This window comes from Geotrypetes seraphini, chromosome 3 (genome assembly GCF_902459505.1).
Source record: "Geotrypetes seraphini chromosome 3, aGeoSer1.1, whole genome shotgun sequence".
NCBI lineage: Eukaryota > Metazoa > Chordata > Amphibia > Gymnophiona > Dermophiidae > Geotrypetes > Geotrypetes seraphini.
Window position 1 is genome coordinate 294,760,485 of NC_047086.1, and position 15,349 is coordinate 294,775,833.

At 43.5% G+C, this 15,349-nt stretch overlaps 1 protein-coding gene across 1 annotated transcript in view; it reads left to right on the top strand.

The window, feature by feature from the left end:
• RYR2 (ryanodine receptor 2) overlaps positions 1 to 15,349 on the top strand; it is a 1,389,277-nt gene that overhangs the window by 732,912 nt on the left and 641,016 nt on the right. The window contains 3 exon segments of the mRNA XM_033937646.1: positions 371 to 531; positions 2,943 to 3,102; positions 9,671 to 9,757. Coding sequence (XP_033793537.1) covers positions 371 to 531; positions 2,943 to 3,102; positions 9,671 to 9,757 — 408 coding nt within the window.

Consider the following 15,349-nt stretch of genomic DNA (forward strand, 5'->3'; position numbering starts at 1 on the left):
CCACTGACCCTCAAGCCTTGCACTGAAGAATGCTGGTGTAGAAGAACTGAGGTTGAGATAAACACTAAAGAATGGCATGGGATGGTTTCCCACGGTTATCTGTGGGAACAGGGACAAGTTCTGCCCCGTGTCATTCTGTACGCCTAAGTTAAGCAGACAAATATGACTACATAAAACACAGACCTTTCATTATCTGGTTTCACTTTGATGGTTGCCTGGTTATGGCCCAACATTGAATATTTAGCCATAATGCCAGCTGTTGACAACAACAAAAAGAAAAAAAATACACTGACCGCCACCAGCTGAAATTTTAGCCAAAGGCTTGTATATGACAGATTTACCCACGTGCTGTCTTCTGCTTTCTTTGCAGTACTATTATTCTGTGAGAATATTTCCTGGACAGGAACCTACTAATGTCTGGGTAGGTTGGATTACATCTGACTTTCATCAGTATGACACAGCCTTTGATCTGGACAGAGTTCGCACTGTCACAGTTACACTGGGTGATGAAAAAGGAAAGGTTCATGAGAGGTTGGTTATGTTATAGTTAGAATGCTATTACACAGTCTTGCATATGATTTGACATTCTGCACACAAATATACCATTCTCATAGCATTTCAAAAACCCCATATAAGTCGATTCACCTTCTAATCTGGAAGATGCACAAAAATAAACCTTAATGAGAAATGGTCTTTATTGTTTTTTTAAAAAGCTCCCAGGTATAAAACACTGTTGCCCAACATGGCCATGTTTTGCCTGTCAGCTGCATCAGCAGCAATGAATATTAAAATAACTACCAAAATGCATCTTAACAAGCAAATTAAAATATAAATAATAAAATAATATAGCATTCATAAATTAATGCAATTAAACCAAGCAGTTCAAATCACAGATATAACTAAAACTTATACACCTGTATGTAGTATCACCTCCAGCGTACAAAACATAAAAGCAACTCTAAAAAATATACATATAAAAACAACATATGATAAGCAAAACAAAAGAAACAAAGACTATTTCTCATTAAGGTTTGCTTTTGAGCATTTTCCATCTTGGATATCACAGACCGTCTTTTCTTGCTGTTTTCTTAGCTCACCTTCTAATCTGATAGTACTCCAAAGAGCTCTCTGTTAGAGAGAAGAAATAAGCCATTGAAATCCTTCCATTAACATGCTTGTGGAACTTCATTCACTTCATCTAAGAAGAATGCTTACTCTCCGACCAGTGGCGTCTTCCTCTCCACTCCCCCAACTCTCTCCCACTCCTCCCCTCCCCCACGCACGTGCCTTCAGTCGTACCTCTATCTCGTCGCTGGCACAAGCAGCAACTTCAGCCTTCTGCTCGTGCCAGCATCGGCTCTCCCTCTGACGTCACTGACGCCGATGCGGGCAGCGAATTGGTGATGCTGCTCGTGCCGGGTAAGTTAAAAAAGGTATGGGGTGGTGAAGGGGTATTCGCGCACAGCAGGAGGGGGGGGGGAAGCAGAGAAGAGGGTGGATGAGGGCCGCCACCGCTCCAGGTGCCTCTCAACCTTGCTTACCCCACTGTCTCCAATTCATCTATATTAGCATTTAAAAATAACTTGGAACAAAATAACAAGGAGGGAAGGCATGGAAACTGAAATAATTACTAGAATTGAAAAGATTGTGCAGTCAATGGATGCTCCTGTCTGGTTAGTGCCACTGACTATCCAGGAAGATGGCTATGGCTCTGTGATTGGTTCCTGGACAGTCTGGGGATGGGAAAGGAGGGAGCAAATATGGAAGTTCTACAGTAAAACTATATTATTTGTAGCTTCTATGTTGACATTCATTTCTACTTTACCAAAAGAACTAACATTGCAACCATACTAATTTATCTAGAGGGTAATGGGGACGGGACGTAGGGTTGGCAACTTAAAAAAAAAAAATGCAGCATCTGTGTGTAAAGTTTGACGGTACTTTTTACCAGCAGGCTTTGCTTCCATTTTCACAAAGAGAACAATCTCACATGCATAAGTATTCTCTTCATACCACTCCTTTCCCCAGAAATGCTTTCCCAAAATTTATGCTCAACTATGTACATATTGGTTATCCATATATAGGACTAGATTCAGTACATAGCGCTCAAAGAGCATCAAAAAATCTGTGCAGAATACTATGATATAAATGGTGCTCTGAATTGCATGCTGTGTATAGAATAATGCTTAGAGTTGATTTTCCTTGCCAGACTTTGGATATGGACCCCGGTGCCTAAGGACTCCTTTTACGAAGGCGCATTAGGGCCTTAAAACGCGGAATAGTGCGCGTTAGCCTCCTTTTGAGCAGGCGGTAGATTTTCAGCTAGCACGCTCTATAGTGCGTGCTAATCCGGTGCGTGCGCTAAAACGCTTAGCGCACCTTTGTAAAAGGAGCCCTAAGTTTAGCGTGGATCCTTAGTATTCAGTAATACTGTCCGCAAATTTACTGAACACCTCTGTCCATGCCCCTCCTATGACCATATTCTCTTATGAGTTGTGCGCTGTAAGATTTGCATATGGATCTTTATAGACTAGCACTTAGGAAAATGCAAATGCATATCCAAATTGTTACCAGTTGACACAATAATGGATTATTAGCACTCAATTATTGGATTAATAGCCAGTTTAGTTTCATTCATATCTCAGTATTGTGCGCAATTTTACACGCGGACATTTATCTGCCATTTATAGAATCCAGGGGATAATGTATAGGTGGCGTGCACCTTCCAAGCATCTTATCTGTACATATGAAAAAGCCTTGTGTTGTATGCAGAAATATTGTGCCTTTGAAATTTGCCAACCCTGTATACAATGTTTGTGACATTTCTGGGGAGTAGTCCAATTTCCTGACTCTTATTTATTACAACTGAATCTGCCTACAAACTACACTAAATATGATACATATTGCAAACAATAATTCTGTGTGCTTTGTTTTATGTTCAGCATCAAGCGTAGCAATTGCTATATGGTGTGTGCAGGAGAAAGCATGAGTCCTGGACAGGGCCGCAATAATAATGGACTGGAGATTGGTTGCCTAGTGGATACTGCCAGTGGTTTGTTGTCTTTCACTGCCAATGGCAAAGAGTTGAGCACCTATTATCAGGTATGTTTAACTAGATATTCTAACCCTAAAAGTTTTAAGTTTTAATAGAAGCTGCCATGTATCCTATTTTGTTTTTTTTCTCTTCAGATTCATTTAATTCCCACAGAACTGCACTTTTGTTTAGCTACACATACAGTGGCATATCCATTTCACAAATTTACATGTACACAAAATGAGCAGTGTCGGTTTGGCATTTTCCACATGCAAATACCAGCACTTTCATCTGGAGGCAGCAGCCTAACAACCTTAATTTAATTGCTGACATATGGTTAGCTGGTTCCATTTTACAAACCCATATTTCTAAGTGCTGTCAATTGGCTAGTGATGCTTCAATTTTATCTATCTATATTGAAAGCAGAACTAAGGAGGAGTCGATATTCAGTGTGATTTTAGTGGGCCAGAGGGGAACTGGCCCACTTAAATCTCTTATGGCCACTCAACCTCTGATATTAAGGGGCACTAAGCTGGGCAATGCCGCTGAATATCAGCTCTGACTGGCCCCAAAAAGTGGGCTGGTCAGGGACAGGCCAGGGTGGTGGTGCTGGGGTGGAGCCGGGGCTTATGCTCAAAAGCTGTCCTAAATTCACCCTCTTATCTTATGTGGGCCCTGGCTGAAAATTGGGCTGGGGCCTCCATAAAAGTGGAGTTTTTTCCTAAAAGAAAAAAAATCTCATGTGCCTCCTCACACTCCCCTCAACAATTCCTCTTCCTTCTCTTCTACCCTCTGCCTGTGGAAAAGCCCTCCCCACCACCTGCCTACCCCTTTCAATTTATACGGAGGCTACCCTAGGTCTACCTGCATGCCTGGTGGTTCCAGCAGGGATCTTTAGGGGCAGAAGTGCAGCCCCCTAAGTCCTGCCCTTTCACTGTGGCCTTTAAAAATAGCTGCTGTGACCTCTCACAGCAGGTATTCCATGAGAGGTTGTGGCAGCCATTTTGAAAGGCTGCAGGAAGCGGGCAGAACCAAGGGGGTTGGGCAGAGCAGAGGCTGACACAAGGGGGCAGGAGCTAGGGGACTGTATTTCTGTCCCCCAAAGACCCACTGACCCCTGGTAGTGCACTGGGAGATGGGCCTAACATACCGGTTGGCCAGGTGGCCTAAGTTTCCGATTGGCCAGAACCCTTAGGCCACCCCCCACTGGAAGGTACACCTGGAAGGCAGAATGCCACAATTAAAATAGGAATATGTGCTGGGGGAACTAGTTGGGATTTGAACCCATGACCTTTGGAAGATGGGAACAGGGCTTTTACCCATTGAGCCACAGCAGCTGCCATTCAGGTGGCTTCTTCCTCACATGTGATATGATACCTTAGGGGGATCTCCTAAGGTATGATCTCCTCAGGTATCATATCACAGCCACCTGAGAGAAAGCAGCTCTATCTCAGTGGTTGAAAGCACTGCTTTCATTGTCCAAAGGTCATGGGTTTGAATCCTAAGTATGGTCAGCTCCTCCAGCACATATCTCTATTTTAATTGTGTCATTCTACCTTCCAGGTGCACCTTGATGATCTCACAATGAGGTCACCATTGTGCAGCTGGAAACCTCCATTTGTTTTTAACCTTGTGGAAATGAAATCTATTTTTTTTCATGAGCCTTGCTTGCTTAATGCTCCTCTTTCAAGAATTAGCTCATTACAGCACTCTTTAATCAGAAAAAGGGTAGCTTTTGAGTAAGAAATATAAAGCTATCTTTTTCATGTGCTCTGCTTCAGTTAATGGATCTTTTCCTATAATTAGCAAATAACATTGCTGTTTGCCCACAAAAATAGATGGTTTTGCATGCAATATATCTGTATTCATGTGCCCTGTTTATGTGCTGCATAATTAAATGTATTTTGAGCTTAATAAAGCAAATATAAAACCCCTATTGACCTATTTAGCGAAACGCATTGAAGATGTCCAAAAGCCCACCTATGTCTCGTCCACCTAACTCACGTCTATCTTCTGCTCAAACCACGCTCAAAAGTAGACTTCCTTTACAATGCCTATAAGACCTAGTTTTACAATTGCTATGCAGCTTGCTAGCTCACTCTGTGGCACACTGGTTAGACCAATAAGTGTAGGGGAAAATACAGTTGTCTAATCCTAAATATAGCATAAAAAAGTACACCACACTGTAACTATGTCCTGCAGGTGTTCACAATCATCCAGTCAAAAGTAAGTCCAAAATTTACAGAAAATGATAAACTGGTTAGACCTACAGCCTTCTACCCTGACATTGCTGGTTAAAAACCCACTCACTCCCTGTGACAGAAGAGAAAGAAAAGAAAATATTTTTTTAAAAAATCCGATTAAAAAAATAAACTATAGTGGTGCCAGCATTTCACTGCTTACAATTTTAATGAAAAACAGCATAAAATCACCATTCTAATAACATCATAATAATAAAACATTATAACGTTCAGGACATTGGTTGGACGTCTGAACCCCGCCTGAAAAGCGATTCTCTAAAGGATGTCTAAAAATGTGAACGTCTATCTGATGCGCGATTCTCTAAAGGATGTCTAAGTTTTGCAGAATCATACCTACCACGCCTAAATGTAGACGTACTATACAGAATCAGGGCCTTACTGTCAATTAACTGCAATTTAGATAACACAATAAAATCTACCTTTTCATTTGTTAACGTTCTCTCTGTTAATTGCAAGCTGCAATCCCTGTCCATTTCCCACTGGATTATGTATTAGAAAGTTAACATGGGAATTAGCACACACTGTCAAAATCTGTCCATGTTAATTCCTGCTTTTTTACCATGGAGCAATTTGTATGTAAAATTTCAAGTGAGTATACCAACATATACAGTCCATGTGAAAAGGCCCCTATCTCCTGAAGTCTTGACATAGTATTCTCAAAACATTATAACAATATTTTGCAAACTACTCTCAGAAGGCCTATTATGTTTTTCTGTTGTATATGACTATTAGGAAAAGGTTGGGGAGTGTGTGTATTTTACATGGAAAATTGTGTGAAATATAGTTCTCAGCTTTGCTCATCCTTGTTTACCATTTACCGACAGACTGTGTACTGATATGTTTTCCATTGACAAGCAGCAATGAATCAAGCACACATGGGCGATGTTCTTTCAATGGGGTCAGGAGGGACTGCTCTGCCAGAATTCAGAATTTGAGCATTCACGACCTTCCTCATGCACAGCAGTCTCCTCAGCTTCTCAGTTTTGTTTTTCTGCTTCCCCAAATGAATGAAAATCAAAGTTCTCAGGAGCAATCCCCAGACACTCTAGCTCAGTGTTTCTCAACCCTGTCCTGGAGGACCACCAGCCAGTTGGGTTTTCGGGATAACCTTAATGAATATGCATGAGAGATATTTGCATATAATGGAGGTGACAGGCTTGCAAATCTGCTCCATGCATATTCATTAGGGCTATCCCGAAAACCTGACTGGCTTGTGGTCCTCTAGGACAGGGTTGGGAACCACTGCTCTAGCCTATTGCTGGTGCCAGGATCAAAAATGGCACTGGTGTTCCCTAAAAATAGTACCATCAGATTACCACTAGAGATCATTGACACCATTTTGATCCCAGTGCTAACAAGGCACAGGAGCAACTGGGGATTGTTCCTGCCTTAACTCCACTAGATACTAGGTATTACTAAAGGTAGGTCCTTGGGGGTGGAGGAAGTACTATGGAAAGGTAGAGGTGCTTTTGATTGGGTGATTTTCAGGGCAAAGGGGGTATCGAAAAGAGGGTTTGTATTTGGAGGCATTAGGCAGGGGGTCTTTGAGAGTGTAGGGTATTGGCCTCTTTACAAAGTGAATGGTTGCATTGGACCATGGTTTTGCTGCCTGATTCTCCTGGGATGAAAAAATACCACCAACTTTTTTTCTGGTGACATTTTTCCAGAAATAGTACAGCTTGCAGTGTTCTCTTCAAGCTGCCTTATTCAGTTTGCATAGTAATGAGATATTTTGTATGCATTTAGATGCTTTTCATCTCATTACTTTGTATTCTGAAGTATCTAATAGTAAAGTGCATTATGGTAATACTAGTCTTATAGCCCGTTACATTAACGGGTGTTAGAATATATGTGTGTGTGTCTGTCTTTATTTCTTTCTCTCTCTCTCCTTAGCTGCTTTCTCTATTTCTTTTTTTTATCTTTCTTTATCCTCGGCTGTCCACCACCACCCCTTGGCTGCTTCCCCTGTCCATTCTCCCTTCCTTTTACCTCCCCTGTGTCCACCACCACCCCTTCACTGCTCCCCTTATCCAGCAGCAGCCCTTCTCCCTTTGTTTTACCTCCCCCTTGTCCAGCAGCACCTCTTTTCTGCTCCCCCTATCCCGCAGTAGGCCTCCCTTTCTTTTTCTTCCCCCGTCCATCAGCACCTCTTCCACTGTCCAGCAGCACCTCTTTTCTGCTCCCTCTGTCCAGCAGCAGACCTCCTTTCCTTTTTCTGACCCCCCTGTCCATCAGCACCTCTTTCCTGCTCCCCCTGTCCAGCAGTAAGCCTCCCTTCCTTTTTCTTCCCCCACCTGTCCTGTATCTCTCCTGCTCCTTCCATCCTCCCTGAATTCTCCTGTCTAGCAACACCCCTTCCCTGCTCCCCTCTGTCCAGCAGTAACAGCATCCATAATTCAGCAGCTCACAATCAACACGTTTGCCACCCACTGACCTTCACATCAAAGTTGCATTTGTATCGTCGAATGAGAGCAATGAAGAAGTCATTGCCCGATGCTGCCGGGGGACCTCAACTAAGAAACCCTGTAAAGAGCAGTAGCAAAGTCAGCACAATAGTAGCCCTTCCTCTATAGAGTGAGCAAGGGACAGCGACGCCTTGAAAGCTCATGGTTTGAAAAATAATAAAATATGCAAAATGACACCAGCACAAGGTTTAAAAACTTATAATTAAGCTTTATTGAGTTATTGTTTCTATTTTTCCATTATGAGATCAAAAGAATTTGCATTAACAGTTGCGCTAATGGGAGATCGTTATAGTTGCCAAATGCTGGCCTTCTAATAACGAACTCGCCTCAATATCTTAGGTCATTCTATTATATACTTTTGGCTCAGTGACATCATCAGTATGACAACCAATAACAATCCAGAAAGGAGGTGGTCTTAAAAGTTAGACAAAGAAAATTCCTCTACGTTTAAAAGTTAGACAGTTTCAGAAAAGTACATTTGTTTGCTTATAGTCGTTTCTGAATATAAATCATAATTTTCACAAAAGTATATTAAGAGAAATTATTTGTTCAAAAGATGCTGAAAAGTTCTCAGCCTTAGAGGAAAAAAGCTGACAGGTTATGGATCTGCACACAGAAACCTTAGCCTGGAGGAGGAGGAGGAGGGGCTGGTCTCCCCTTCTGAGCTTCCTATGTTAGAGCAGGAGTCTCTGACTTAATTACTTCCAGATGTTGCTTTAGGATTTCTTTAGGTTGCAAATATATATATCATATGTTTTTTCAAAACCCATTCCTTTGTTCAACACACTACCACACACTCATTCCAGTCATATTTGCTTGGCCACGCCTTCCATACATTCATTCAAAACTATATTTAATTCCTGTTATATCTTAGTTTGGGGCACGTTATCTTTCTTTACCCGTCTAAAGCACATGTGGTATTAATTAACACCACGCTGCTGGGAACAAAGACTTGGAACACAAAATGGATTCCATCCTCTGGTTTCCTTCATGATCTGGCCCAACAGCAAAGTACATAAAAAGAACACCATTCTCTCCCTTATATTAATCTGTAGTGTGTTTTTCTGGCTTTATCTACATTTATATTTAAATTTAAATTCACCAGTTTGTCGTACGCTTTCATTGGGCGTGGCCTTAACTAACATATATGCTTGTATCTAACTAGAATTACCCAGAATCATACGAAAAACAGGCGCTTTTGTAGAAAAACTCCACAAAACATACTGCACCATCATGCGCCGACATCCATTCCATTACCGTCCCATAAACATCACCCCCCTACTGGCCACGAGCCACTACTCCTCAAGAGCAAACAGCCGCCGAGCGCGCACGTGCCTGAAGCCGAGCTGCGAGTGTGGGGCCGTTTCTGCCCGAAGTTTATTTTTAATTTTGAAGGTGCCACGGCGGCTCCCTTCACGATCGTCGCCTTCATTTGAATCCTTCTCCGACGCAGGTGTGTCTCGTGAGAGGACCTACTGCAGCGGCGCGAGGAGAAGAGCAGGGAGGCTTGTGTGGCATGCGCACTCCTACCGGCCACAGCCCGCCAGATCAGATTTCAGGGAACACGCTGGTAAGAGTGCGCATGTGCGCTTAGCATTTTGTTATTATAGATGAGTTGTTGTTGCTCTTTATTACATATTAAGGGCAAATACTCCATGTTAGGGCCTTAATGCACTATAATAACTAACCCCCATTAATTTTACTGCAGGTTCAAAATTCCTACATATCACTGCCTTTCCTTGAAAGGGGTATATTCCTCCAGGAACATCGGCAGCTTAATTCCTGTATTTGTTGTTTATTTATCACACTATCCTATTGTATATTCAGTGAGCATAGCATTCCTTTAGATTAATGATCCTAAAAATGAAAAAGAAAATCATAAATGTGTTTGCTTCTTTTACATTGTTTAGGTTGAACCAAGTACAAAGTTATTTCCTGCCGTATTTGCACAAGCAACAAGTCCCAATGTTTTCCAGTTTGAGCTAGGAAGAATTAAGGTAAATTTTTTTAACAGTAGTACAATACTACTGTACTCATGGAACTGATAATTGATTATAGAACTTGTCTATCATAATGTCCTCTTTCAAATTTCTTCTTGTCAAGTATGTGTAATCAATAATAACTACAATATAAACATAAATGGATGTTTTGCTATTTTCACATAAAAGGGAAAGAGAGAGTAGCAATGCATAATTACCCATGCCCTGTGAGCTGAAAAACATGGAGCATATTTTATTCAGTACCAAAAGAAAACAGTCTTAATTTTGTGCAAGGTATTTTATATGTGTTATGAGCAGTATATCTGTTTAATCAAATTGCAAATAATGTGGGACAGCTCTATAACAGAGTGCTTAACAATTAGGTGTCCAGAAAATGTGTGTTATACAGTGCCTAATCTATAGGGAAAAATAGATGCTTAATTTCCTTTATAGAATACTAGCGTAATTGGGTATACAGTATATGTGCTTAACATTTAATTGTGAACATGTACCATATATATTCAAATGTAAACTGAGATTTTGGGGTGAAAAAAATGACCCAGAAATGGACATCTTGGTTTATATTCAAGTCTTTCCTTCCTCACACTCCTGATATCTGCATTCCTACCAACCTCACTTCCAGTAGTATCCCTTCTCTGCTTCCTCCCCAATCATCCCCCCAAACTGGCAGTTCTCCCACTGTTAGCAGCACCCACAAACTGATAGTTACCCTGCCATTAGTGTCCTCCCTCCCCCCCCAACAAACCATCAGAGTTCTCTTCCTTCCCTCTTCCCCCTCTGGAACAGCCAGGCTCAACTGCTGAACACCCCTCCTAGACCCAATGGAAAGCCCCTCCCCCTCAACTTCTCTAGTGGTCTAGCAGTGCGTTGGAGCAGGAGCAATTCCTACTAGCTCCTGCCCATGGTCTCTCAGTGGTGAAAATGGCTGTCGCGACTTCCAAGGCAATCTCGCAACACCACAGGGAATGGAATAATAATAATAATAATCAGTTTATATATCGCAAGGCCGCAAAGTTCTCTGCGGTTTACAATAGTTAAAAAAACCCCAATAAAAACAATAAAAGACGTTGAATAGAACTAAAAAAGTTAAAAGCCAATAATTAGAGACACTAAAATGATCAAAATAGTGCATAATAAAAGTTTTACGAATTAGCTGCCTAAATACTTCAAAAACAGATATGTTTTTAGATGTCTCCTAAATTCCCCATAAGTGTCAGTAAGCAAAAGCAATTGTTCTAAATCCTTATCCCATAACGCTGCTTGATATGAAAAAAGATTTTTATGATGTTTTTTAAGGTTACATCCTCTAACAGGCGGAAAAACAAAATTCAGATGTGAGTTTCTCTTATGTCTGTTGGTTGCAAAAGAGAAATGCTCAATTATATATTTGGGAGCTAAACCAAACAAAGCCTTAAAACAGAAACAGCCAAACTTAAACTTCACCCAAGCCTCCATTGGCAGCCAATGCAGTACTCGATAGGAGGGTGCTACGTGATCATATTTCTTCAACCTAAAAATCAGCCTGACCGCCGCATTTTATACTATTCTCAATCATTGCATATTCTTCTGGGAAATTGTCAAATAGGTAATATTGCAGTAATCAAGCTGGCTTAGTATAAGAGACTGCATCAAAACTCTAAATGATGAAACATCAAAATACGGCCTAAAGGACCGAAGCTTCCAAAGAGTGTTAAAAAAAACCCTTTCTGACCAAAGAGGCCATCTGATCCTTCATAGTCAAGTCCTGGTCCAGTATTATTCCCAAAACCTTAATGGTAGATTGAATAGGATAGTTGAATTTATTTATACGTAATGATGTTTTAGTATCAAACGGGCGTGGTGAAGCTACAAAGGGGAAGAATAGTGGAATATAAACCCTCGGTTTATATTCGAGCTACCACTTATGAAATTATTGATCTGTTTTTGATATTAATTATACCCTCAGCTCAGCCTCGTTGTTAGTGTCTTGTTTGCACCAATGCTGAGAACTCCATTCCCTATTATATATTGATTCCTATTACCCTATCTGGAGTTAACCGTATCATTGGTGGATATCCTTATCTCTCAGATTCTTTGATTTTTGTGGGGTTTCTCCTAATCTAATATAATAAAATGATAGGCCGCGCATGTGCATTAAAAAAACGTGTTCCCTGATCCCGTCGCGGAAAACACGAGTGCGCATGCACGGGTTTCACGTCACAGCCACCTCACAATATGGAAGTTTCTTCACACGCTGACGATCGCCTCCACAAACCTTCTCCCAGCCAGCCGACGATCGCCTCCACAAGCCGGGACTGGGGTACAAAGACCACCTCCTCCCCCCCCCCGGGACAAACCAAAAAACTGACCCCGCCGCACGGGACCCAAGTCCTTTGCCACCCCACCCTTCCCTTCCCGCGGACCCCAGGAGGAGTCGGTTTCCGTGTCGTCGTTGCCCCATCCCCCCCCCCGGCCCACACGAACCCCTTCACGCGGTCTGACCGCTACCCTTACTCCCTTGCCGCCCCCCTTCACGCGGTCCCCACAAACCTCTCGCCTGTAGCAGCGGCCGTAGCACTCTACACACGCTGCTTCGCTGCCTTCAACTGCCCTGATTGCTCCACCGCGTCCCTGATGACATCATCAGATATGCGGCAAATCAAATCAGGGCAGTTGAAGGCCGTGAAGCAGTGTGTGTAGAGTGCTGCGGCCACTGCTACAGCCGAGAGATTTGTGAAGAGTTGCTGCTGACCAGGGGAGCAGGGAAGAGAGACCGGGGGAGCAGGGAAGATGTGCTGCTGAGCGAAGGATCAGGGAAGAGGGACCAGGGGAGCATGGAAGAGGTGCTGCTGACCGGGGGATCAGGGAAGAGGGACCGGGGGAGCAGGGAAGAGGTCCTGCTGACCAGGGGAGCATGGAAGAATTACTGCTGACCGGGGGAGCAGGGAAGATGTGCTGCTGACTGGGGAAGCAGGGAAGAGGAACCGGGAGATCAGGAAAGAGGTGCTGCTGACCAGGGAAGCAGGGAAGAGGTGCTACTGACTGGGGGAGCAGGAAAGAGGTGCTGCTGACCGGAGGCGCAGGGAAGAGGTGCTGTTGGACCGTGGTGGGAGGGAGGGGCGTAAAAATGGGTTTGGAACTGGGGCTGAAAATAGGGCACATGTGAGGGAAGGAGGCTCTACTAGCACCCGTTAATGTAACGGGCTTAAGAACATAAGAACATAAGAAGTTGCCTCCACTGGGTCAGACCGAGGTCCATCTCGCCCAGCGGTCCGCTCCCGCGGCGGCCCATCAGGTCTGCGACCTGTGAAGTGGTTTCTGACCACTTCTGTAACCTACCTCAAGTTATATCTGTACCCCTCTATCCCCTTATCCTCTAAGAACCTATCCAAACCCTCCTTGAACCCCTGTACAGAGTTCTGGCCTATCACATTCTCCGGAAGCGCGTTCCATGTGTCCACCACCCTCTGGGTAAAAAAGAACTTCCTAGCATTTGTTCCAAACCTGTCCCCTTTCAATTTTGCCGAGTGACCCCTAGTGCTTGTGGCTCCCCACAGTTTGAAGAATCTGTCCTTATTCACTTTCTCTATGCCCTTAAGGATTTTGAAGGTTTCTATCATGTCCCCTCTAAGTCTCCTCTTCTCCAGGGAGAACAGCCCCAGCATTTTTAACCTGTCAGCGTATGAAAAATGTTCCATACCTTTTATCAGTTTAGTCGCCCTCCTCTGCACTCCCTCGAGTATCGCCATGTCCTTCTTGAGGTACGGCGACCAGTACTGAACACAGTACTCCAGGTGCAGGCGCACCATTGCGCGATACAGCGGCATGATGACCTCCTTCGTCCTGGTTGTAATAACCTTTTTGATGATGCCCAGCATTCTGTTTGCTTTCTTTGAGGCTGTCGCACATTGCGCCGATGGTTTCAGTGATGTGTCGACCATCACCCCCAGGTCCCTTTCAAGGTTACTCACCCCTAGCAGTGTTCCCCCCATTTTGTAGCTGAACATCGGGTTCTTTTTCCCTACATGCATGACCTTGCATTTCTCTACGTTAAAACTCATTTGCCACTTTTTTGCCCAGTCTTCCAGTCTCGTTAGGTCCCTTTGCAGGTCTTCACAGTCTTCCGTGTTTCTAACCCTGCTGCAGAGTTTGGTGTCATCAGCAAATTTGATAACCTCACATTTTGTCCCTGCCTCCAGATCGTTAATAAATATATTGAACAGTAGAGGTCCCAGCACCGACCCCTGTGGAACTCCGCTCGTGACCCATTGCCAGTCTGAGTATTGGCCTTTTACTCCAACCCTCTGTTTCCTGCCTGCCAACCAGTGTTTGATCCATCGGTAGATATCCCCTTGCACCCCGTGGTTCCACAGCTTTTTAAGTAGCCGCTCGTGAGGTACCTTGTCGAAGGCTTTTTGGAAGTCAAGGTAAATGATGTCTATGGATTCCCCCTTATCCATCTGGCTGTTTATTCCCTCAAAGAAGTACAGCAAGTTCGTGAGGCTGGCTCGCCTTCAGTTGTCCATTGTTTTCTATGTGTTCGCAGATTATGTCCTTTACCATTGCTTCCATCATCTTCCCTGGAACCGAGGTCAAGCTCACAGGCCTGTAGTTTCCCGGGTCACCCCTTGATCCCTTCTTAAAGATGGGCGTGACATTTTCTATTTTCCAGGCCTCTGGGATCTCCCCTGTTTTTAGGGAGAGTTTACATATTTGGCGAAGTGTCTCTGCTATTTCGTTTCTCAGTTCTTTTAGTACCCTTGGGTGGATGCCGTCCGGGCCCGGTGATTTGTCGCTCTTTAGTCTGTCTATCTGTCTGAGGACATCCTCTTTGCTTACCTCTAGTTGTACCAGCCTTTCATCGTGTTCTCCGTTTATAATTACCTCGGGTTCCGGAATATTGGATGTGTCCTCTCTGGTGAAGACTGAAGAGAAGAATTTGTTTAACCTGTCAGCTATCTCTTTTTCCTCCTTTATCGCTCCTTTCCTGTCTCCGTCGTCCAGTGGTCCCACTTCCTCTCTGGCTGGTTGTTTGCCTTTCACATACCTGAAGAAGGGTTTGAAGTTTCTTGCTTCTCCTGCCAGTATTTCCTCATATTCTCTCTTTGCTTTCCTGACCTCTCGATGACATTCTTTCTGGTGTCTTTTGTGCTCTTCCTGGTTTTCCTTTGTTGGTTCCTTTTTCCATTTCTTAAAGGATGATTTCTTGTCGCTTATCGCCTTTTTAACTGCAGTTGTTATCCATGCTGGGTTTCTAGTTCGATTTTTTTTGCACCCTTTCCTAAACCTTGGGACGTACAGGTCTTGTGCCTCGAGCACTGTGCCTTTAAGCAGTGTCCAGGCTTCCTTTACGGTCTTCACCTTCCCTGAGCTGTTGCTGAGCTTTTTTCCTACCATCTTCCTCATGTCCTTGTAGTTTCCTTTTCTGAAGTTGAGTGCTGTCGTTGTGGTTCTTTTCACATAAGAACATAAGAACATAAGAACTGCCATCTCCGGATCAGACCCATGGTCCATCGAGTCCGGCGATCCGCACACGCGGAGGCCCAGTCAGGTATACACCTGATGTAGTTTTACCACCCATATCCCTCTATGCCTCTCATAAGGAGATGT